The following is a 25641-nucleotide window of genomic DNA, read 5'->3' as shown; positions in this document are numbered from 1 at the left end:
CGCTCATTCCAGCTCTTCAGCCTGGAAGTGCTCCGGTCACCTAAATCAAGTTACCCAGGTTCACGAAATAACCCAAATTAATACTTCAGGGAGGCTTGTGCAGTTTGAGGGCAATTAAGTGAGGTGGATGTGGTCATTTGCACATTGATTACAGATGCTGCCAGTGTTTTTAGTGCTCAGACATTTCCACTGGAGACAGACAGTCCAGCTCGTGCCAGTTCAGAAACGGACAATGTGACGGCTCCGACGGTCACTCAAGAGTTGGCAACTTTCATGAAAACGAGCAAAAGTGGATGGAAAAAATGCAGAACGCAAACGATGAGTCATATTTTGGGCTGAACCCATTGGGGGAGCCGTATCTTTATTAAAACGCTGTCATTTCTCAAACAGATACAAAACAAAACACAAGATACAAACACAAGTAGTGCGATTTCTTTCTTAATTTTTTTTCTCTCTCTCTCCAAAACATTTCTACAGTATTACGTTTGTGCCTAAAATATGACTCACATTTTTTGTTTATTTTCTGCAATCACTTTCGCTCAATTTCATTAAAATGCCAATACGTCTTGGGTTGGCTGTATCAACAGACGAGGTGATACCCCATCGCTATTCATTTGACACTAGCCCGCTACGTAACCAATATGCCCTTCCCATCACAGAGGGAAACATATCTTCCCGGACATCAGTGGATCTGCAGCCAAGCAATGCAACTCTAGGCCTTCTGCTTTGGTGTTGGGTGGTACAGCTTGTACCGAGTTACTGTCTGAAAGGGGACAAAAAGATATCAGTTAATCAATTTCCAAAAAAACACGTGAAGCCATCAGTGGGCCCTAACTCCCTCCATAAACTACCGGCACACTCTGGCCATTCTGGGTCGGTGCTCAGCTGGAAATCATCGGGTCTGACATTTCCACTGCAAATATCAGCCACTTCCTCTGTGAGACAGCTGGCAGCCTGGCAGGAGACCTGGGTGAACTTTGACTCTGTGTGTGCGTGTTCTAGTCCCAGCGGGTTGCACACACACCGCAAGAGGGGAGCTTCCAGCACAGGTGTGAAAGGACATATGCTCATAGCGTAAATGGGTGGGGAGGTTAGAATAAAGCACCTGTGAATAAGCAACTAGAATAAGGTCGCTTGTTTGTGTCTGCATAGGCATTTCTTGGCTATGGGACTGCGCTCATTTTTTGCTAATCTTTGGTGTCACGTGTAAGAATTGCGAGTAGAAGAGTTTCTTGGTTCTCCCGGTTTATCTTCAACACATTTTGGATGAATGACTGTACATGTATGTGTTTACTTGTTGCCATGTGGCACCCAACACTGTTGAAACTGCTTTGTTTCTCTCGCCCACATGCTGACCCAAAATGGCCACTGCTCAGTGATGTTTATACAAGTCCCATTGGACTTGCCCTTCAAACTGCCTTTGATTATCTATCTTTAGACCTCCTGTGACAAACTCACATGTTGGGTTCTGCTCTTTGGGTCTCATTGATTATGAATGGAACGTGCTGTTTCTTTCGAGTGTTGCGGAGGCCAAAACGCAATGCTACGTAACAAATATCTGTTCAATAAAAATACAAACATTCTCAAAATGCCCAAATGCTGTGAATGCAGAAGAATACTGTTATTTCAAACCAACGGCACGCTTTATCAATAAAGAGCTTTTCATTCACATGAAAATTGGGGGACACACTTAGAAAGTACTAGTACTTTATATAAATTAAACTAATTCTATTAGTCCCTAGAAGTCGGGGGCCCTAATCAACCGCTTCTGTTGCTTTTGCCTCGAACCGGGCCTGACTACAGTTAGAGTGCATTCATTAATCAACAACACTACCATAGCTATTTTCAATCCAAACAATGGGTCTCATCTAATAATGTATATACACAACACACTACATGACAGAGATGGTGCACCGCATTGAAGAAACATTGCAGCCATTTTGGTGCTTCTCATCCATTGTAAAAAAAAAAAGATTTAGAAAGCAATAGCATTAAAGCGTCTCAATGGCATATAAAATGAAAGCATCTCAATGACCAATTGCGTTACAGCATCTCAATGGCCAATAGCATTAAAGCCACTCAATGACCAATTGCATTAAGGCATCCCAATGTCCCAACATCGTCAGCCATCCAAGATTGACTGTACATACCACTGGTCTCAACCAATTTCTCAGTCAGTTTCTCAAACCAATAACGGTTACGATTGGTTGATGTGGCGAGAGAGTTCCCAACCAGGAAGTTGTTGCGGTGTTCATGGAAGATAAATTAGGTTAAATGTTATGTGGTAGGCACAGCAAAACAAAGCATGTGAGGCGTGCTCGCGATCGAATCTGAATGCCATGTGATCACAAGGTCTACAATTGCCTCTGTGTGCAACAACCCTAACAATACACAAGAAGACACTGTATGGTTGGTTATGGACAGGCCTGTTTCTACTGGGCTTTTATGGTAGTTTTAGAAGAGTCTGACAGGAGAGACAGGCAGTGGATTGGAAAGAAAAACAGGGCGTATTGTGATTTCACACTCCAGCACCTTTAAAGTGTATAGCCGCAGTCTATTTTAAAACATTTATAAACAGCCTGCGAATGCAACAGTATTTCCCCTTCTCCCTCCCTTTGGTTGTCTCCATATTCCCCTCTCTCTCTATATCAATTTAAATTCAGTTTATTTTTAGGGGTTTACCAGCCTGGGAAACATTTGTTTACATTGCCAAAGCAAGTGGAAAAAAGAAAGACATAATAAACAGGAAAAGTGAAAATCATGAGAAAATACAAGAATATTCTAAAATCGAAAACGGTTTACAAAGGTTAACGCTATTTAGATTGTTATAAGCAATATGCGCAGTGTTGTGAACATGAGAACATAGTTGTAGGTAAGAATGACAAGCGAAAATAAAGAGATTAATATTGGTTGGGTTCACAATGTTGTTTGTGTTCCACAGGATTCCCATTTCTCGTGGTAAGGGGTCATTTTAACAAATACTGGAGGTCATCAGAATTAGATTTCAAAGTCTTTGTGGGTCTGTACGATCTGAGGGAAATATATGTCAAGATGTTGGCACGTGCAGCTCGGTTTCCACCCCATTTTGTGGGCAGTGTGCGCAGCCTGTTCTCTGAAAGGCCAGGACTGCCTATGGCTCCTTCTCTCAATTGCAAGGCCATGCTCTCTGAGTCTGTACATAATCCAGTAGTCTGGTATTCTGCCACTTTGTTTTGTTTTGAAGTCGATTGTTTCTAGTGTGTCACATAGTATTTGTTTTCTTTTCTCATTATTTGGTTGTGTGTCAATATATTTATCTCCAGGGGCTCTGTTGGGTTTGTCTGGGTTTGTGAACATTGTCCTAAAACCTAGTGGCTCAAGAGCGATTTATTTCTCTGTAGATGAGGGATTTGTTATGGAAGGTTTGAGAGTGGATTTCGTTTAAGTGGGTGCAAAATTCTTTTTTTTTTCTTTTTTCTGTGGACTTTGATGAATAGGGGGTATTTATAAGCCAGGGTAGGTGTAATTATTTGTTTGCTCTGGAACCTACAACGTCCATAGCCTGCTGGTTTTCCTTTCTGCATTTTCAATGTTTGCACCCACTTCATGTACCAGATCCAAGATTAAGTCTAAGATTAGAGGGTTGCAATAAAACATGGAGTAGAACTAGTTTCAAGAAGTTGAGGTTGATGGCACAAGATCGCAACAAACAGACTGCAGACTTTTCTGGTATTCATGCCAATTCATGTAAATGTTGAAAAGAGTGGGCTAAAACTGTATCGTTGTCATCCTTGGCCCAGATTTTAAAACATTGTATATGTTTCCCTAATGTCACTTTTCATTTAAGGGATATTTTGCTTTTTAGTCAATCAGTACATGGCACATGCCTGCAACCTGACAGCCAAATATATCACAGAAATGAAATGTTGCTCAAGTCAACTCTCTAGATGACAGCGCAACCCTAAAAGTAAGTGGGAAATTAATCTAACATGCTAAAAACTGAAATATCTCTTTAATTTAGACATCAGACCCTTATAGAAATATTATTCAAAAGAATTTTACTTTGGTTTTTCTTGTTTATCAGTTAGCGTGAGCAGCATGTATACAGCCTTTCATGTGGGATTTTAGTAAGAAGACAATTTGATATTTGCTCATGATATTGTTTCCACTGGGGAGTTCTTGGAGTCTGCTGTTCATAAGACTGTAAAGGATTTTCCCATGGTTGCTGTTCATGCAGATTCCCAGGTATTTTTTCAGGTCAAATGTCTCTCTCCCTTTCTCCCCCCCCCCCCCCTCCCTCTCTCATCCTCACTGCTTCAGTCTGTGTGATTCTCAGGACCATTTTACCATCATCACCCAGCATTTGTAATCCTGTAAACTAGCCTAAGAAAATGGTCTCAAAGTGGCGCGTAGGGGAGTCCCCCGCCAAAGACTGAAGGGTGGGATTTAGTCACGAGACCAATCACAGGGACCAATCACAGGGGCCTTGAGGTAAAGTATTCAGCCCGTTTCCCAACCTCACATGTTAAGTAGGGACATTCCCAAATGCCGCCCTTTGTAGTTCACTGCATTTAATCAGACCAAAGTAATGCATTGTATGTGTGGCGGGGTTGGATTTGTGACACGCACCTACAGTGGGGAGAACAAGTATTTGATACACTGCCGATTTTGCAGGTTTTCCCAATTACAAAGCATGTAGAAGTCTGTAATTTTTATCATAGGTACTCTTCAACTGTAAGTGACAGAATCTAAAACAAAAATCCAGAAAATCACAGTTTGATTTTTAAATAATTAATTTGCATTTTATTGCATGACATAAGTATTTGATCCATAAGAAGAGCAGAACTTAATATTTGGTACAGAAACCTTTGTTTGCAATTACAGAAATCATACGTTTCCTGTAGTTCTTGACCAGGTTTGCACACACTGCAGCAGGAATTTTGGCCCACTTCTCCATACAGACCTTCTCCAGATCCTTCAGGTTTCTGGGCTGTCGCTGGGCAATATGGACTTTCAGCTCCCTCCAAAGATTTTCTATTGGGTTCAGGTCTGGAGACTGGCTAGGCCACTCCAGGACCTTGAGATGCTTCTTACGGAGCCACTCCTTAGTTGCCCTGGCTGTGTGTTTCGGGTCGTTGTCATGCTGGAAGACCCAGCCATGGCCCAGCCATCTTCAATGCTCTTACTGAGGGAAGGAGGTTGTTGGCCAAGATCTCACAATACATGGCCCCATCCATCCTCCCCTCAATACGGTGCAGTCATACTGCAGAAAAGCATCCCCAAAGAGTGATGTTTCCACCTCCATGCTTCAAGGTTGGGATGGTGTTCTTGGGGTTGTACTCATTCTTCTTCTTCCTCCAAACACGGAGAGTGGAGTTTAGACCAAAAAGCTCTATTTTTGTCTCATCAGACCACATGACCTTCTCCCATTCCTCCTCTGGATCATCCAGATGGTCATTGGCAAACTTCAGATGGGCCTGGACATGCGCTGGCTTGAGCAGGGGGACCTTGCGTGTGCTGCAGGATTTTAATCCATGACGGCGAAGTGTGTTACTAATGGTTTTCTTTGAGACTGTGGTCCCAGCTCTCTTCAGGTCATTGACCAGGTCCTGCCGTGTAGTTCTGGGCTGATCCCTCACCATCCTCATGATCATTGATGCCCCACGAGGTGAGATCTTGCATGGAGCTCCAGACCTAGGGAGATTGACCGTCATCTTGAACTTTTTCTAATAATTGCGCCAACAGTTGTTGCCTTCTCACCAAGTTGCTTGCCTATTGTCCTGTAGCCCATCCCAGCCTTGTGCAGGTCTACAATTTTATCCCTGATGTTCTTACACAGCTCTCTGGTCTTGGCCATTGTGGAGAGGTTGGAGTCTGTTTGATTGAGTGTGTGGACAGGTGTCTTTTATACAGGTAAGGAGTTCAAACAGGTGCAGATAATACAGGTAATGAGTGGAGAACAGGAGGGCTTTTTAAAGAAAAATAGGTCTGTGAGAGCTGGAATTCTTACTGGTTGGTAGGTGATCAAATACTTATGTCATGCAATTAAATGCTAATAAATTATTTAAAATTATACAATGTGATTTTCTGGACTTTTGTTTTAGATTCCATCTCTCACAGTTGAAGTGTACTTATGATAAAAATGACAGACCTCTACATGCTTTGTAAGTAAGAAAACCTGCAAAATCGGCAGTGTATCAAATACTTGTTCTCCCCACTGTAGCAGATGAATTAGGGTTGCCAGATCAGGCTTGAGAACTATCACATAGACTGGTGGTGCAATTTCCAGTGTAGCTAGCGTAGTCAGATCTGCCACTGAGAAGACATGTTAATTATGTCTCTATTTAACCTTTAGTTACACATGTTAATCTCAGTGTCATTAAAATGGAGACCTGAACAAAATTGTGGTATGTGTGAAAAATTTCCAAGGTGTAATAAGACAATCTGAGTACCTTCTTACCTTATATAGCTGGTGGTTATTCCTTCGGGACTTCCTTATTCCCCCAATACACCTGAGACCATGCAGATAGATTCATATTTTCCATGCTGAACAAGACTGAACACATTCCTATGCAAGAGCTCCCAACTTAAATTTAAAACGACCAGTAAACCCAAAATGATTTAAGCCTGAAACTATTTCTTTAGCTTGTCTTTATGACATTCAGTGGCAGCTGAGCTACAACCTTCTGAAGTCAAGGAGTCAAATAAATTAAACTTGTGAAGTAATTATTAAATTAAATATGTTGTGTGACTGTTATTATTTATGTAACTAATCACTTTATGTGAAACAGAACACTGTGCCTATAATTAAATTGAGGTTTTGTAAACTAAAGCTATCATGTGTGTGAGGGTCCTTAAAAATGCATTCAAGTAATTTGTCTTAATTTTGGCTTTAGAATTTCCTACATGCAATAGCAATATTGAGGCACACTTTCAACAGGCGAGGAAAGCCGCCAAGCTCAACCTACGCAGCTGTATTTGTGGGCGCGAGACGTGTGGTTGCTACTACGAGCAGGTCTGCGGCCAGATGAGAGAGGAGGAGTGTGTAGAGGTGGCCGACACGACGCCTTGTTTTGACCGTGGCAGACATTTGCGCTGCTGCCATCTGGGCTTCACCTTGCACGCTGGTGAGTGTTTATCGCCTGGATGTCACGACTCCCGCCGAAGCTCGCGGCGAGCAGTCGGCCAGAGGAGGCCTCCGTTATTTTTGCATTAAACCCCGGGGTGACTGTGTACCCTGTTGCACCAAGTTGGTTTCCACTGGGATGGCTGCCATGGGCCGCCTGCGTCAATATCCGCTTGGTTGGCTTGTGCCGCGATCTGATTTCTCCATTCTTACTGAACAACTGATTGGAAGGGAACACACGGTTTGTTATAACAGCTCTCTGACGGATGGAGTGATGTATGACACCTGGCTGGCCTCGTATCCGCGTACTATTTCAATGTCTATTCTATAATTCACTCATTGCCGAACAGACACTGGAATTCAATGATACTGAGATATAAGTGAAACGTAACGTATTGTCAGTGAGGTAATTGAACTAGCTTTGCCTTCCTGTCGTATTCATGTTTTTCGTAACCCGCTGCCTCCCCTTGTAATATATCCAACCTTATTTGAGAGTGTGAAATGCGAAGCTGCCCATTTCGAGTAGTAGGTGTAATCACCAAGAATTGTCTCAACACTGTAGTATTGCTAACGGTTAGCCCATTGGTTTAGCTTAAACATGCTATGATTCAGACATTTATCGCCTGACCCGATATGGAAGCACATATAAACTCTACAATGTTGTTATTGTGGTTTTTGCAATGGTAATTCTCCTCTAGACTTAGACAGTAATATTTAAAATTGTAGTCATTTGTAAGACAGGTTAAATGGGTCACAACTACAACAGACTGCTCATCTTGTCGCTTCATGGATTCAATTCAGTGACCTTTTCGGGTTCACTGACCCACTGCTCCACCCGCAAGTTCATATCCCAGGGTGTGCCATGCCGGCCAACGATGGGAGTCCCACATGGCCGGTGCAAACTGACCCCTGCCCAGTCGGCCTTGTGACGCCATGGGCATAAATAACAATAACTCACTTTAGGTGGAAGAGTGCGCTGATACGGAAGATAGTGTGCACATTAAGTCTCTTATTAAGGTCTTAATGCTGATTCTCCATTTAGACTCAACTGGACTGAGTGAGATCATACTGTCCAGGGCCAGCTCCAGGCATAAGCACTATAAGCGGTTGCTTAGGGCCCCTGACTGCTAGGGGGCCTCCGACTGCTAGGTAGCCCCCGACTGATATGGGAGAGGGGGCCCCAACTGAAATCTAGCTTAGGGCCCCCAAAAAGCTAGAGCCGGCACTGATGTCCCACAGAACGCACTGCCGGCCTGCAGCAATCCACCGTGAACCGTAATGCCCTTGTTGAATCAGTGTAGGTGGAGGAGGAGGGAGAGGAAAGCGTTTTTTTTTTTTCTCATCTGAAAACCCACTCTCTCTGGCTGTAAGGCACCCAGCCAAGCCGCAATAGGCCACTAGCAAGAGCCACTCTTACATAACTACACTACACGCCAACATGGTGGAGCTTTACCACCAACCAGCAATGTTAAAAAAAAAAACATCAGGCTTAATGCTAACATCACAGACGTGTTTTTGCGTAAAATGCTGAGGCTTTACGGGGCAGGAAAGGAGACGCGGCTGAAGCCCGTGACAAGCTGGAGGCAACCTGACCGGACACAAGGTGTGTGTGTGTGTGTGTGGTGGCATAACTATCATGGATCCTTGGAGAAGTGCATGGCTGTTAGTCTTTCAATCAGGAAGCATAACCGGTACCAAGTAATCTGAGGCAATGGAATGGGACGCGTGGGCTACGAAGCAGCTGTGGATCTGGTGTTATGGGTCAACAGGTGGCACTCCTTGGTTCAGTTCTGCTCCTTGTTCTAGTGGTTCTTGGTCCCGGTCGTTGTCCACAGGGTTTGTGTGGTCTCACTGAGCTGCATCGACTCCCTCTGTCGGTTCGGCTGTCTGTCGAGATGAGGTCATCAAGAGAGTGGGCGTGTCTTCCCATGCGTTGACCTACGTGACTTCCTGTTTGGAAGAGCACTGTGGGGAAAGGGGAGAACGCACGGACGCCTTGTTGTTGCGATAATTAGATATGAAGAAATTTGGAAAGTGGGAGGAAAATCCTGTATGGGATTAGCGCTAAATCAAGCAGCTGACCAATTATGAAATAATTTTGCTCTGGGTTAACAATATTACTTTTGTGGCAACATCTCTTGTGGATGTTGCAAGTCTCATGCCTTTGGCTCCAGAGGACAGGAGATTCATGCTTCTTGTATGTTAATAATTATAATTGGACAAATAGTTGGATGTTACTGGCTGGGTGTTGCTTGAGTTTAGCCCGGAGCAAATCTCACACTGCACTGCTACACTTCTGTTTACCCCAGACAGCCACTTAAATACAGACTCTTCAACATCATGTCCATCTTCCTCCAGGACTCTAATGAATTCACTACCTGGAGGGGAGACATATTTTTCGCAAGAGAATGACTCAATCAATGTCGGGTCAAAATGGTGTCACTGTGGTCCAAAATGGGGTCACCGTGGTCCAAAATGGCGTCACTGCGGTCCGAAATATCTGTTCTGTAGTATATGAGGATCCCTATCTGTCAGTGAGGATTATATCTCTTGGCCTTCTTCCCACAGATGCCCCGAAAATACCCCTCAGAATGAAGAGGTCAGTTGTAAAAAAGGTTGGCCCAGCGTGGCATGGGGGGGTCCTAGAGGGAGATTTCGGGATCTTGAAACACATCGGCGCACCCTGTGCTATCACAGAAAAGGCTGTGGTGCAGAATAGATATTAGCTGTCTAATACTTCTAAGGGGGAAAAAAACAACCTCTTACGTCTCCAGCTGGAGGTGGACAATAAAGGTGGGCTGTTAAGTGCCTGGTGAAAGCCGCTGTGCCAGCGTGAGGGGGCTATGGGCACGACCAGGCTTTTTCCGCACGAGTGGGCAGAGCTGGCAGTCGCAGGAAGATAATGTGAGCACAGTGGCAGCTGCTGTGCGGCGAGTCCAAGCCGAATCACACACGAGCACGACAGCCTCTGCCCCCGGCAGCAACAACACCCCAAGCCGTCACAGACTCTGCACGACGACACCGAGGACTGTGTGCTTTCTGAACCTCAACGCTGGCCCTCGCTGGACGCACGCCAGCGTATTCTCTGTGTAGTTCTGCCATTTTGAATTACGTAGCCTCAAAGTCCGTTTGCAGAAACACTTAATCAACCAACAGGCAGGAAACAAAAGGTATTTTCTTAGGCATTTATTATAAATTGCTAGGTGTCCTACGTACAATATCCACATTGAATATATTGACATTGGCCTTAAGGTCCACAACAGCAGATTAACTTCGTAAATAGGCCAAACTAGATTCATGACACGTTTCAATCAAGATTAAAAGTAATGAACAAACATGTATTTTAATAGAGTACAGAGGCCAATGACGTGTTCACGTTCTGTACACCAACAGTCGTATTTTTCTACAATAAGAAACCAATTATCGTCACCTCAATGACATAGAAATGGCAACATAGATTATTGTATTGTACACACTGAGTCATATAAACACTACAATGTTGTTATTATTTCAACTTGTAACAATAGTGTTATTACTGTTTCACGGTTCAGTTAAGATGCATTATAGCTACTCTACGCAGTGGGGAAGAAGGCATCTACTGTATACCGCAGTTACTTTATGTGCAGCAGCAGCTACACACAAACATTGAATATGACTTTCCTAAACCCACAGTTACACAGTAGCTCTCGAAAGTGTTCACCCAGCCGTGGACATTTCATCGTTTAACCACCTGAAATCAAATAGATTTAATTAGAAGGTTAATGAAATTAATTTGCGATTTCACACTGTAACATAGTAAAATGTGGAGAAGTCCAAGGGAGGTGAGTACTTTTGAGAACAACTGTATTATTATTATTATTATTGTTATTTATGATGAAACGGAAAACACAAAATTAAATGTTTTTTTATGATGTCAACCATCCAGCTACAGCTAATAAAAACGTATTGTTACAGGTTTTGGGCATTCGATGTGTTTCTAATGACCACTGCCTTGTTTCATAACGGTGTAGTTAGTTGGCATAAGCGGAGCCTTTTTGGTCCTAGCTTGATGTTCCGCTACACAGACGGAACTTACTTGTGCTTGAGCAACCATGCTGTCATTGGTCAGTATCCTGCACATTCTCATGTGATTCAAGACTGTTGATGACAACCGTTTCAAAAGGTTTGAACATATTCCATTTGAATGAGAAAGCAATTAAGGAACAGGTCACTTCTGGGGAATTTCTAAAGTGCTTTAGTATATACGTTATGCATATGAAGCAATTAATTTACAGAGGAACGGTTAAGTTACAGTTTTCCAAAAGCATCCAGGACATTAACAAGTTTTTTTTGGGTAGAAGGATGTGAATTATTTCACTTGAACTAAAATATCTGAAACTCCTAACTAAAATAGTATAATGAAGAATCACAACCACAGGTGCGCTATGAAATTGGGCAAAAATAAAAACATTTCGGGTGAGGGGAGAGTTGTCTTCTCAAAAAATCCTACATTGAAAATGCTTGTGCTGCGTCATCAACCATAATGATGCTTCAAAGCTTATTCTATGAAAGAAAAAAATTACATTATAATAGGGTACTACTGCTAACATACAGTATAGATACTAATAAGCATTTGAGCACAAAACATAACTGAGAGCAATACAGTAAGCCGCATTCTTATTGTCACCTCCAAAACTCACGATTTATCTATATACAGTGGCTCTCAGAAGTATTCACCCCCCGTGGACGTGACCACAAAATCTAAATGCATTTAATTGGGAGTTTTTGCCACTGAAATTCACAAAAGTCAAAGTAAAAAATGTAAACGCCAAATATTTCTAAATTACTTACAAAATATTAAACAGAAATATATTTACCCCCTCTCCTGTGACACAAATCAGCTGTGGTGCAACCAGTTGTCTTTAGAAGTCAAATTAAAAATAACTGTCTCTTGGAGGTACCACAGTTGTTTAGTACGGTATTAAAATAAATTGTGAAGACAAAGAACATTCAAAGCATATCCAGAATGAAGTTCTTTAAAAGCACAATTTAGGGGTAAGATAAAAACAGTATCTGGGCGAGATGGGAACTAGTCAGGGATGACACCAAGAGCCAATGGCAACTCTAAAAGAGTTACTGTCTTCCACGGCTGAGCTGGGAGACACTGTGCATACTGCAACAACAGCCTGGGTACATCACAAAAATGACCTGCATTGGAGAATGGTAAAAAAAAAAAGCCATTGTTGAAAAAGAAAACTCATCAAATCATCATCAAATCTTGGATAGAGTTTGCCAGAAGGCATATGGGAGGCTCTGAGACCAGGTGGAAGAATATATTATGGCCTCTACGCTAAGAGCTTTGTTTGGCGCAAGCCTAACACCGCACACCATCCTGAGAACACAATTCCGTGGAGAATGGTGGTGGCAGCATCATGCTGTGGGGATGCATGTCTGTATCAGGAATACTTGTGATGACAGAGGCCAAAATGTATGCCGCAAAGTACAGAGAAGAGAACCTGTGGAAAGAAAACCTGCTGACATCTACAAGAGACCTGGTAGAAGGTTAATCTTCTGGTAGGACAATGATTTCAAATGTATACACCGTAGTGGCTTAAAAACAAAAAGATTAATGTCCTAGAGTGGACATATGTATAAAGAGTGTTGCTCTTCACCAAAAATGTCCATCCAACTTGAACAATTTTGCTAAGAAAAATGGGTGTCCAGATGTGCAAAGCTGGTAGAGACTTACCCAAATATATCCAAGGGTGTCATAGCTGCTAAAGGTGCCTATACCAAATATTACCAGGTGGTGAATACTTATCTAATCAAAGCATTCTTTTCTGTTTTGTATTTGTCAATAATTTACAACAATTTCTAAATTTTCTTGTTCAATTACTTTTTTTTGTGTTGATCAGTGGCAAAAAGCCTACTTTGATTTCTTGTTGTAACAGGTGGAGGTGTACAGGGCTGTTAACTAGATTAGAGAGTCACTATCTACAGTGTACATATTGTATTGATCATAGAACAGTGTTGTAGACTTTGGTCTAAGGCAGCCTGATACATTAACATTTTATTTACAGAAATGTTTATTAACTATATCTAGATATCACAGATAAACAAACTCTGAAAGGTGTGTGTGCATAAAAATGTTGTTGTGAAACCTAAAAAAGTAAAACAAGCAACAAATTAATCTACAGTAGCAAGCTACCCACTAGAGTTTGGCACGTATGAGCTATTCAAGTAGGGTTGCAAAATTCCGGGAACTTTCCTTACATTCCCTCATTTCCCCCAAATCCTCAGGATTTCGGATTTCCTGTGATCACAAATGCTTACCAATTTTGGGAAGGTTACCAATATTTTGCAACCCCTGTATTTAAGACAATCGCACAGGGCACAACCCCACCAAGTGGTGTGGAAGTCTACCGACATGGCGGCGGTTCTACTGTAGTTGATTAAGGGTGGGGCCCTGCCTGAAGACCCTCCTCCTTGCTGCTGTCCTTCATAGAGACACTCACAGTGAATGGCTGGAATGGCGCCAGCACTGCAAGAGCCAGTCTTAAACTCCTCCCATTATTCTGTCAACTTGCTCTTCCTCTGCTGAAAGATCCTTGCCTGCCATCAACACACACACACACACAGCTTTCAGGCTTCAAACAATTCAAAAGTTCTGTTTTTTTAATATTATGTTTTCTCTTGGAAACAATGAAGGTAATTTGCAGTACAAATTGCCGCCTGGTTCTCAAATCCTCTCTCTTTAAATGGGTTTGACTGGTTCTCACCTACTGCCTGGGACTGTCCAGGGTTGTCATTAGGGGAGGTGAGGTCATCAGGGGGCCAGCGGAGCTCGCCACTCTCCACCTCGCCACTCTCGGTTGGCTCCACCACGATTGACGGAAGCCGCTTGGACAGCTTGGGGATCCGCTCGTGGGAGTCTGGAAAGATCTGGAAACAAGATCACCAAAAACACAGGGATCAAACTTTGGTAACCAGGTGATCTTGGGGTGAATGGAATTAAATTGAAACCAAACTGAACAATGAATTAAAACACTGAGTGGATACTGAGTTGAGCATGTGAATTAAACACTGAATGGGGTGGTCCCCCCCAAAACTGGTTAGGAACATTCTGTTCGTGACATTGAGTAGGATCAGACTGAATCGTGGAATCTGTGGTCAGATTTGTCTTCATACAACTTGGCATCCAACAGTGTGTGGTTTCCCGAGCAGTCTGTCCCGAGGGCCTTCAGAGCGCATTTCAGAACGAGACCGCAAGACTTGTCGCTAGACAATCAGCAATGCAAATGCCACACGTGTTTTCCACTCTTGTCACTCCCTGATTGGGCTCTGCGTTGAAATGGAAGCCTGAGGTAACAAGGTGGAGCTCAGGTCTCCGAAGAGCTCCACAATGGGACGTGAGTCATTTCTGCTGGGTTACTTCCAAAACACCACTGCCCTGAAGGGGGGGCAGGGGCAGCAAGGGGACACTCCCGCATCTGCATAGGTGAAAGCTGATTGGCTGAGACAGGAACAGCCTACCCCTTGAATTGGCTGCCATCTTTTACATTAGTTCTTTCATTGGCTTTAGATGAGGAGCCCAGTCCAAAACGGCCCCACATGCACACGTCCTTCTCAAATTGGTGACGCACACTTTGTTCACTCCAGAGTCCTTTGGAGAGCAGTGAGCAGTGTTTGAGGGCTGTGAACTGATTGGTTCACAAGACACTGGGACCAGAAGGTTCTGTATGAAGTTTAGGTCAGAACCTGCGATGATGAGCGGTGCCGTGGGAACTCTCCAGGCAACATGTACATTTGCAGCTCTCAGCGGAGACCAGGGTTCAATACCCGCCTCCACCTTTCTCCACCATTCCGTCTCCTTTACATCTGTCCCTGTATGATTGCCACTCTCAATAAAAGCCTTGAAACATCCATACAAACAAGAGAGTGAGAGTCCGCTTGCCTCTTAAAATAATATTTTTTATGATGGTTGCCCCCTAAAAAAATGCCTAAGGATTTTGATAGGGTCATCAAACTAAACAGGTAGGTGTTTGGTGAAACCTTTGATGTTAGGGTATCAGTATAAGCACTTTGTGACGACTGCAAATGTAAAAAAGGCTTAATGAAAAAACAAAATACTGATTAACGTGCAATATTGCAGAGCTACGCTTTGCACAAACACGACCTTGTAGGTCCAAACTCTCTTACAGTGAGCAGAAATCTGATGGGCTCAAGGGGGTGGGGGGTGGGTGTGCTGTGATTGAGGTGCAGTCAGAAAATAGCCCTGCTGTCAGCTCAGAGCAATGGAGGTACATTTGCACTTGTCATAGGTCTACAGGGAAGGAGAACAGTGAAGAGAGATATCTAAGAGATATTTGTGTGGGTGTGCGTGCATATCTAGTGTGCTCCGCAACCGTTCCTAAATGTGTAAATGTTCTTGTAAAATATGTTGCGCTGTTGCCTCAAACTGTATATTGTTTGTGTATCTGGGAGTGCGTCCCTTTGTTTTACATGTTTTTTTGTGATTCAGTCCCACCTGAATGGATATACCCTCGTCTCCGGAGGCGCCTCCAACGCCGAAGTCCGCCACCGTCGAATCGCAGGTGTTCAACACTTCTGTCATCTCGTCAGTCAGGTCTCTTCTACAGCCAAGCCAAAAGAAGGGGAAAGGATGAAATGTTCTCAGTAAAGTAACGAGTCAGTATGTCTGGCCCTGTTCCAAACCAGACATCCATAGATACAGTAACAAGTCAGTATGTCTGGCCCTGTTCCAAACCAGACATCCATAGATACAGTAACAAGTCAGTATGTCTGGCCCTGTTCCAAACCAGACATCCATAGATACAGTAACGAGTCGGTATGTCTGGCCCTGTTCCAAACCAGACATCCATAGATACAGTAACGAGTCGGTATGTCTGGCCCTGTTCCAAACCAGACATCCATAGATACAGTAACGAGTCGGTATGTCTGGCCCTGTTCCAAACCAGACATCCACAGATACAGTAACGAGTCAGTATGTCTGGCCCTGTTCCAAACCAGACATCCATAGATACAGTAACGAGTCAGTATGTCTGGCCCTGTTCCAAACCAGACATTCATAGATACAGTAACGAGTCAGTATGTCTGGCCCTGTTCCAAACCAGACATCCATAGATACAGTAACGAGTCAGTATGTCTGGCCCTGTTCCAAACCAGACATCCATAGATACAGTAACGAGTCGGTATGTCTGGCCCTGTTCCAAACCAGACATCCATAGATACAGTAACGAGTCGGTATGTCTGGCCCTGTTCCAAACCAGACATCCCCTGATACAGTAACGAGTCGGTATGTCTGGCCCTGTTCCAAACCAGACATCCATAGATACAGTAACGAGTCAGTATGTCTGGCCCTGTTCCAAACCAGACATCCATAGATACAGTAACGAGTCAGTATGTCTGGCCCTGTTCCAAACCAGACATCCATAGATCTAGTCCAGTGGTGTTTGAACTCCTAGGTGTTTGTGGGATTTTGCCCTCCCTTGAACTTATTTAAGTCACCTGATGGTCTACATGTTAATAGGAAGAGAAAAAAAATGTATTACCAAAAACCAGCGGACACGAACACCTGTAATGAGTTTTGCTAAATCCCAAATGGACCTATTCCCAATCCTCTGCCTTCTACTTACACATTGATTGGCACCGCTGACATTTTGATGTGTCCCAAAGCAGAGGGAGTAAAAATCAGCAAGTGTGCAATGCTGCAGCATCAATGGGGGAAGTGGAAACCCATAATGCAACACATTATTTTTAATGCAATTTACACAAAAAAATTAACAGGCATGCCTTATGATATCACACATACAAGTGCTGATATCGAGCCTTGACACATGTAAAAGACCTCCTAAATTAAATGTCTATTTCCTCTTAAACGATACAAGGGATTTGTTCATTAGACTTTCACGCTTGTTTCATTGATTAAATGCAGAACGTGAATTCCGTGCTGAGTTTGTGGCCTAGTAGCATCCAAGCCCTCCTAACTTCAGTCTTTATTCCCAGACAGCTTGTGCTGTCTTACCAACTCATCATGGGGGTTGATCTGAGCCTATGCTAGCAAAGACCTAAGGGCCCGCAATTAATGGAAATTGGGCATACTGTACCTTCGACATTAAGTACACTTGTAATTTCATCTCTGATTTGCCCATGATTGCTGCAGGGCCTGATTCAGCTTGAGCACGTGCAAAATGCTCTCACAGGAAATGTCAGCGAATGGCAAGAGCATTTGCAAAAGGTTATGGAAACCATATTTACCTCAGAGAATGTCTGCTGCATTATGTATCCTACATCAGCTGACATATCCTTGAACAAGGCACTTAACCCTAACTGCTCCTGTTAGTTGCTCAGGATAAGAGCATCTGCGAAATGACTAGAATGTGACCTTAAAAGGCAAATATAATTATTCTTATAAAAGAGAGCATCAAGAATATTACCTGAGGTTTTGGAAGCATTCTATATCAGCAGGTGGAGGCATACTTAACGGGCAGCCAGTCCCAAGCCAAACAACACCATTTCTATTTTTGGTGTGTCCTGAAAACCAACCTCGTGTTTAAATTATGTAGACTAGACTTAATCTTTTTCAGCTGAGTCTGGGCTATGGTCTTCGCTGCTCTACTTATGGCAAGAAAAATGTTCATTCAAATTAGCATTCTTTTTATAGAGAAGATGACAGTGTGAGTTGGAGCATAATGTCTGACTCACTCCAGGTCTGACTTTACCCGAGGTACAGATCAGCTTCCCCTCCGCTAATCCTAAGCTTAAAAATATGTAGAATAAATGCACAATATGTAGCTTTCTGGACAACCTGTGAGTTATAGATCAGTCATTCTCACTGGAATCGAGTCGTGTTGTATGTTCTGCGTCCTAACCATTCTTTACACACTCCTGGTTTTGTAACAACAAATATGATTTCAGTAAAATGGAAAGGGACGAAATGCATTACTGACCCAAGGTCATTGTTACGGTAGATCTTCACCCTACTTTGGCTGACATCAGGAACAAGTGAGCAACAACTGCTGGGAAGATGAGGAATTCAGGTTTGACAAGTTGAGCATAAAAAGGAAGTGGTTTGCTTTAATGACAATAAGGAAACTGTTCTGTTATGACTTCCAGTTTCAGTCAGGAACCAAAAAGAAGAAGCAATGGTATTAATGTGTCTGTTCATGCATGTGTTTAAGCATTTAATCCATGATTGAAATGTTTTTTTGTTTTTTTTAAATGCATTCCTCAGCTCAGACATTGCTGATCCCTGAGAGATCTTATTACATCTCGGCTACCTTACTTATCAGCTAGCTCAGGGGTAACTTAACATGGCATTACTCACAATCATCCCTCAAATGGTTTGGATATTTTTCCTTTATCTAGCAGAGTAGGCTTATTAAGCATTTCTTATTAATATATAGTTATTTTGTTTATTGTTCCTACAATTTATTGTGCGTAAGATAATCATGTGCCAAGGAAATGTTTAGTCATGGTGCATTTCAGTTTTATGTGTTCAGTGGATAAAAATGTCTAAACACCCCAGTGTGGGATGTAAAAGAATGAGACAAAGATAAATCATGTCAGAACCTTTCCCACTTTTAATGTGACCTAAAATGTATACAATTCAATTTAAATACAAACTGAAATCTTCGAGGGGGAAATTGAAAAATAAAAACCTTACAATAACCTGGTTGCATAAGTGTGCACACTTCTCATAACTGGGGATGTGGCTGTGTTCAGAATTAACCAATCACATTCAAATTCATGTTAAATTGAAGTCATTACACACCTGCCATCATTTAAAGTGACTCTGATTAATCACAAATAAAGTTCAGCTGGAGAAGGGTACAAAATAATTTCCAAAGCATTAGATATACCATGGAACACAGTGAAGACAGTCATCATCAAGCGTAGAAAACAGAGACATTACCAAGAACTGGAGGTCCCTCCAAAATGTATGAAAATACGAGAAGAAAACTGGTCAGAGAGGCTTCCAAGAGGCCAACAGCAACATTAAAAGAACTGCAGGAATTACTAACTGTGTGCTACATGTGACAACAATCTCCTGTATTCTTCATATGAATGGGCTAAGGGGTAAGGTGGCAAAACGGAAGCCTTTTCTTACAAAGAAAAACTTCCAAGCCCGGTAGAAGATTGCAAAAACAAACATCAAGTCCATGGTGGTGGCAGCATCATGCTTTGGGGCTATTTTCAGCTGGAACCAGGGCCTTTGTCAGAGTGGAGGAAATTATGAACAGTTCCAAATACCAGGCAATTTTGGCACAAAACTTTCAGGTGTGTTAGAAAGCTGAAGATGAAGAGAAAGTTCACCTTACAGCACGACAATGACCCAAAGCACACATCCAAATCCACAAAAGCATGGCTTCACCAGAAGAAGATTAACGTTTCGGAATGGCCCAACCAGAACCCAGACCTGAATCCAATTGAACATCTGTGGGATGATCTGAAGAGGTCTGTGCACAGGAGATGTCCTCGCAATCTGACAGATTTGGAGCGCTTTTGCAAAGAAGCGTGGGCAAATATTGCCACGTCACAATGTGCCATGCTAATTGACCCCTATCCAAAAAGACAGTGCTGTAATAAAATCAAAAGGTGCTTCAACAAAGTATTGGTTTAAGGGTGTGCACACTTATGCAACCAGGTTTTTGTGAGTAAATTTTTTTTTTTTATAATTCCCCTCAAAGATTTCAGTTTGTTTTTTAATTGAATTGTTCCCGTTATAGGTCACATTATAGGTGGGAAAAGTTCTGACATGATTTATCTTTGTCTCATTCTTTTACATCACAAGAACCTGGCATTTTAACGGGTGTGTAGACTTTTTATATCCACTAAATGCGGAAGACTGGATTTCCCCTCTTGCGATTCTCCAGGTGGATGCATATGAATACTGATGAGAAAAAAACGTATTTCTGTATTCTATTGACTCACTTGTTTTGTATTTTACGCATTTTGGAGCTTCTCTTGTCTGTACGCAAAAGTAATATGTTTTGCTGCATGTTCGCCTACATGATTACGATTATGATGAAACGTTCAACGGTTTAGGAAAGGGCTCCTGCTTTGAGATTGAGCAAGGATTGTTGAGTATGTCTATTCAGATGGCATAGGCTTATATGAAACAGAAGTATTTTGGAGAGGCTAGCTAAGGTTTCGTAATAGATAATAAGTCACTTGTGATTGGGAAAAGTTACTTATTAGTCAGATTTGCATCACGACGTGATCAAAATTAATGAACAATTTATCGATCTTAAAAAAATTCTTAGTGCATGAATGTGTTCGGACCTCGACAGCTGGTCTAGTACGTGGAGTGTGTTGCCCCTGCTGTTGAATTAATTCCGGGTCACCAGGTCATGAGAAAGAAGAGCCTTGGAACTGCAAATCACTAGGACAATTGAAGATGTCAGGTAGCCGATCAACTGACTCCCTGTTTTCTAAAGAACCTGACCAGTCAAGAGAAAAAGATAATCATTTCGAAACACAGCAGAGGGAAGAAGTGAACCTGTTGGCACATAAAAAAAAGAGTTATCATCAGACTAAAGTTTAAGTAACTGAAGAGGCATGACACAGTAATTCGAGTAAGAACATGGTTCTACTATATTTTCTTGCAAATTCCCTGGACTTCTGTTATACTGAGATGAAGGGTTTGGCCACAAACAGTTACATTCCTCAAACCTCCCGTAGATAGATCACTAGTATGCCACATCACGTTTTCTGAAGCGCTTGAAGGGATCTCTGTGTTTTCACACAGATGGCAATTTTCTAGAACACAAGTAACTTTTGACGAAGTAACCTGTGTCCCAAATACTCTACACTGCCTTTGTGAAATCCCAGTGTGACCCTCAGGCCAAAATGACTGCCCTGAGCTAGCCAGGTCATGATACACTAAACCAATCTGTCAGTCAATGACCCAGCCTCTGCCATGGCAAACAACCATTGGTTGATGAACCCCACATGAGAGCAGGGAAAGATATCTTATTAAAAAAAAGCTGCACATGTAATAACTAGAGAGCATATTGTGTAGTCCCTTTTTTTTAGACCTTTCAAAGATTCAAACATCTAATAAGTCTCCAACTGTAAATATTCATCCTTGTGAACATGGTGTCAACAAGCATCATCCAGCTCTTCAGGTGAATTACACAAAATGTAGACATTTCAATCAGATGAGTGGTTGGTAGGTCTATGACGTTGAGTGCCAGGTAGACAGGAGAAGTGGCATAGAAAAGCTTCACACACATCCATATCAAGCACATCAAAATCACCAAATTGAAATTACCATCTTCCATTTTAGCCCACGAATAACTCAATCAGGTGTGCCGGGCTGGAACTAAAGTGTGCGTTTACCTTTCCCCACCCCTGACCAGACTGATGTCCGAAGTGGTAATCAATCCATCCACAGTCCTGTTAATAATCAGATGCTCCCATCCAAAGCTCCCAGGGAACGCCTCAATTCCTGACACAGGAAACCTGAGGAGACGCCGGCGTGACCGCGCATTTCCTCAGCCAAACATTTGAGAGCGCGGGGCAGCCCTGGCACAGCTGACGATGCTCAGTGCTCATGTTAGCTAGCCTGGCCCCAAACAGGCTAACGTGAAAACAAGAAATTAATCAGCCACTCTGGACATCAGCCTGACCTCCCAACAAGCCTCCCCAAACCATGAGCCATCACTAGTCCTGATGGTGTGTGTGTGTGTGGGGTTGGGGGGGCATTGGGGTGACTAATCTCCTGATTTTAATACCCCCCCCCAGCTGTTGCCACGGAGACATAGTGGGCGGTCAATAATCAAGATGCCTTTTATGAAAGTAAGAGCCACACTCCAGTATACATGTGGGTGTTAATAGTGTGAGGATGTGCCTACTGTTTGGCTCGGTCCCAAAAAATAAATAAATATATATATATATAAATAAATAAATAAATAAATATATAAATAAATAAATATATATAAATAAATAAATAAATATATATATATATATGAATAAAGATTATTGTTAGCTGCGATCAAAGAGGTTCTACTAGAGTGCTGGGGAGGTAGGAAGGCATCTACAGGGGAGGTAAGAAAAAGAACAATACTTTTTTTTAATGGAAATTATTGGTGTATTTAAAAAGAGGGCATGAATGTGTGCGTGTGTGGTATTATAACTTAAGGACGCTGTTTCTGACGTGTGTTTCGAGACGCAGCAGAGCCCTTGACAGCGACGGAGTCTGAGAGAAACACAATTCAAGTGGTTGCTCATTTATGTACAGCACACGTTACTCAGGACAGCTGCTAGTTAAGCCTGTATACAGCCCCCCTACTGGCCCTCCAGTCTCACTTCAAGCAGCTAAAGCTTCGCTATTCCAGGACGAACCGCTCTCAGAATGACTCAATTACCCTTATGACGCACCTTTATCAAGATTCCAGTGTGACGCTGGCCCAACATTCCAATTCGGTGAACTCCAATATCTCTGCCAAGGATCAAAACTGTGCCACTTAAAATTGTGATGACCAGATGTGACAACCACGTGCCAATCAAGCTTTCATCCGGAGGGGGAAAATGTCTTGACTGGTGAGTGGAGAGCCAGTCCTAGAACGAGGGCCAAAACACCCGCCTTGTCCCTATATGCTGTCGTGTCATACTCATCCCAGTGTTATATTTGCCCATGGCCATTCTCATCCTGGATTCTTACTGGCCCATTTCCAAACTCATCCTGGATTGTAACTGGTCCATTTCTAAACTCATTGTGGTTTCTAACTGGCTCATAGCCATACTGATCCTGGCCTCTAATTGGCTCATTCAATCGCTTCTCCCACTTTGAAAATCTGTGCCAGACTGATCTTTTAATTATACATACAGCACCTCCATAATAAAAGACAAAAAAGAGACTTGTTTTTCGCCCTGGCAATGTAGACCGCCCATGGTGCTTATTATGCGCTCTTATTGTTGTGATAAGAGTATAATTCAACCACACTTCACTGGCACCAGAGCCCTTAGCGCGCACACTCCCCGTCCGTGACGCATGCGTGGAACAAACAAAAACAATTTGAGTGGAAGATCAAAGGGTCGCAACACGTGTTTTTTGTGCCGTTTAAACAGAAATGAAAGACCCTAGCTTGAAACGCACCGTGTTACTGTCATCATCAGGAAGGCCGGAGGGACCCTTTCATCAAAGTTTTGGCAGATGGAGTAACCTTTGTGTGTGTGTGTGTGTGTGATTCAGGCCTATATGCACCATGTGACCGGTGTCCCCACAAAGATAGTTAAACCTGACACATCGGTTCACAAAGGGGTTTTTTGTCTGGTCCTCACTAAGAAATATTGCATTTCCTGCTTAGGGGTTAGGTTGCGGCTGAGACGTACAATTGAGACTAGTGTTAAAATGGGGATTACGTTTAGGTTTAGGCGTTACGGGTTAGGTTTGGGGTTAGGCGTCGGGGCTAGATTAAGTTTAGAGACAATAGTTATGTTATTTGGGTTAGGTTAACATTAGGGTTAGGATAGGGATTAGGGGACATGGACTTCTGGGTTTCTGCTCCACGCAAGTATAGAAAACCTGTGTGTGTGTGTATTATGCAAACTCATAGCCAGGGGTTTTAGGGGGTCACCTAATCTTTTTACAGTTAAATGTTTAATAATGTAGATGTGAGCAATAGAAAAAACTTCTATATTTTCAATGTGTGCGTGTGAGCTTATTTTTTTAAATCAGAATTTTGTCTATTTGCTAAATACAGTTACACATGTCCAGCATTTTACTTGCAGTAAAATGTATGTTTTTGCTTTGTTTGTGTGTGTGTGTGTGTGTGCATTTGTCTTTGTGTGAGAGAGTGTGTATGTGTGAATGACACAGCCTTTCAGACACTGTGAACATGATTTTGCAGATTACCCCTGATAGATTTTTTAAAATTATTTTACAGAGGCAACGTCTAGTTAAAACATTTCTGGTATGAGGAAGCTTTTGATGCAGTTCATTTCTCCTTTGCTCCAACAATACACAACTGCAGGTAAACTAGAGGTGAAAAAAATTACTTTCTCCAGAATTATTATTGAGGCTGGCCAGTTTACCAGCTCCCGGGAATAGGGAAAACCATATTCAAATGTATGGAAATGACAGATGTAGCCCAGTCCACAGCATTACAAACCGGAGTGGCCTTTAATGAATGCTGGACAGGACCCAGGGCCTGACTTATCAAATGCACATAATATTATCCACAGTTTGTCTCTTGTCTCAATAGGAATGGCAGAAACTGTAAATTAAGGTTACATGAGGGGGATATTTTAGTATTGCCTAAAACCAAGTGCAAATTCCACATTTGTCCTAATTATACTTCGGAAATTATTTTCACGAGTATAATTAAAAATATATCATTGGAATCTGATTGACAGATAAGTTAATAGGCCTAATTGGGTGTACAGTATGCGCCTACTGCAACTCGCCTGCAGGGTGCGTGCGAGCAAAGACGGACCAATTCATTGTTGGCTGCAATTCAAATCCATGCAAATTAGTTGTCTTATTTTTTTTTTACGTAAAATTATTGTGAAACTGTCATTAACACGTTCAATCGTATAAATCTTACGACAGACCGTAGCTTTTAAAGTAATGGCACGGTACATTACATAATCACGGAAAACTATTGCCCGAAGGGTCACGAGTCAGTTTCATCGCCGGCTTGGTTGTACAAATTCAAAGCCCACGGACAACTGTGTTCCAAACTATAGTGCAATGTGCCTTTACATGTGTCGTACGTTAAATGTATGAATGTGGTTATTTAAGGATCTGCATATGGCTGACTTCTTATGAATTACAGAAAACAATGTAAATGAAAACAATCTTATCTTAATGAAAATACATTATTTTCTCAACATATTTTTTTAGCCTAGAAGATTTTTAACGTGTGTTCTACACGCATTTTTGTATCTCCTAAAATATTCGCTTCCGTAAATGGCTTTTCGAACTCATACTTCCAGCCGAGCAGTGTTAAAGTGCTTAAAAGGGCACGCACCTCAAACTTGTGATTCTGCTAGAGGATGTTGCTGAAAATACGCATGGTTGAACATACCATTCAGGAGAAGAAACCGACCAGCTCTTACCTTTGAAATAACGTTGATGTTATGTTATGGTCCTGTTTTATTCCAGATGTATGCTACTCCGATAAGGTCTGGAGCTGTCGTCGCCCTTCGCCGAGTTTATGCAGGCGCAACAACAATAGCTTGATTGTTTCTCTAGGAGCTCGCTGCTTGCTGTGTTCAGCGCGAAGTTCGGATTTTACTTTGCAGCCGCCGCAACAGCTTCTGCTTGAGGTCACTGGAGAACAGGAGCGTCTGCGTGAACGATGTGTGCGCGTGGGGTTGGTATTACAGCTTGTCTCTTCTGTAAGAGGGAGAGATGGTAAGAGAGAGGAGGGGGATATACTGTAGAAAGAGGAGATGGATCATAAGACTATATACAATTGGTTTAGTAACCTTTTACAAAATTCTGTCCATTGCACAAACCAGAAGTGCATTATCCCTATTCTCCCTGTATTTATGCAGTGGAATAAACGCGTGTAGTCCTTTGGTTT

The 25641-nt window shown here is 42.4% G+C and overlaps 1 protein-coding gene across 5 annotated transcripts; it reads right to left on the bottom strand.

The window, feature by feature from the left end:
- Nucleotides 1–353: 353 nt before the first annotated feature.
- si:dkeyp-72h1.1 (uncharacterized protein LOC799956 homolog) lies at nt 354–25641 on the bottom strand. 5 transcript variants are annotated; one of them, XM_010887571.5, is made up of 5 exons: nt 25172–25641; nt 15612–15717; nt 13864–14026; nt 13600–13696; nt 354–763 (listed from the first exon to the last, which is right to left on the bottom strand). In XM_010887571.5, exons 2-4 carry the CDS (start codon nt 15696–15698, stop codon nt 13641–13643), a joined length of 306 nt encoding a protein of 101 aa, XP_010885873.1. In that variant the 5' UTR covers nt 15699–15717; nt 25172–25641; the 3' UTR covers nt 354–763; nt 13600–13640. The 5 variants fall into 5 exon arrangements, with proteins under 5 accessions (XP_010885873.1, XP_010885868.1, XP_010885871.1 ...); XM_010887566.5 differs by lacking the exon at nt 354–763 and adding an exon at nt 20390–20489 and having other exon boundaries at nt 10277–13696; XM_010887569.5 differs by lacking the exon at nt 354–763 and adding an exon at nt 10277–10835 and having other exon boundaries at nt 25172–25640.

Source organism: Esox lucius, chromosome 23 (genome assembly GCF_011004845.1).
Source record: "Esox lucius isolate fEsoLuc1 chromosome 23, fEsoLuc1.pri, whole genome shotgun sequence".
Lineage (NCBI taxonomy): Eukaryota > Metazoa > Chordata > Actinopteri > Esociformes > Esocidae > Esox > Esox lucius.
This window is presented reverse-complemented; position numbering and strand designations above follow the sequence as displayed.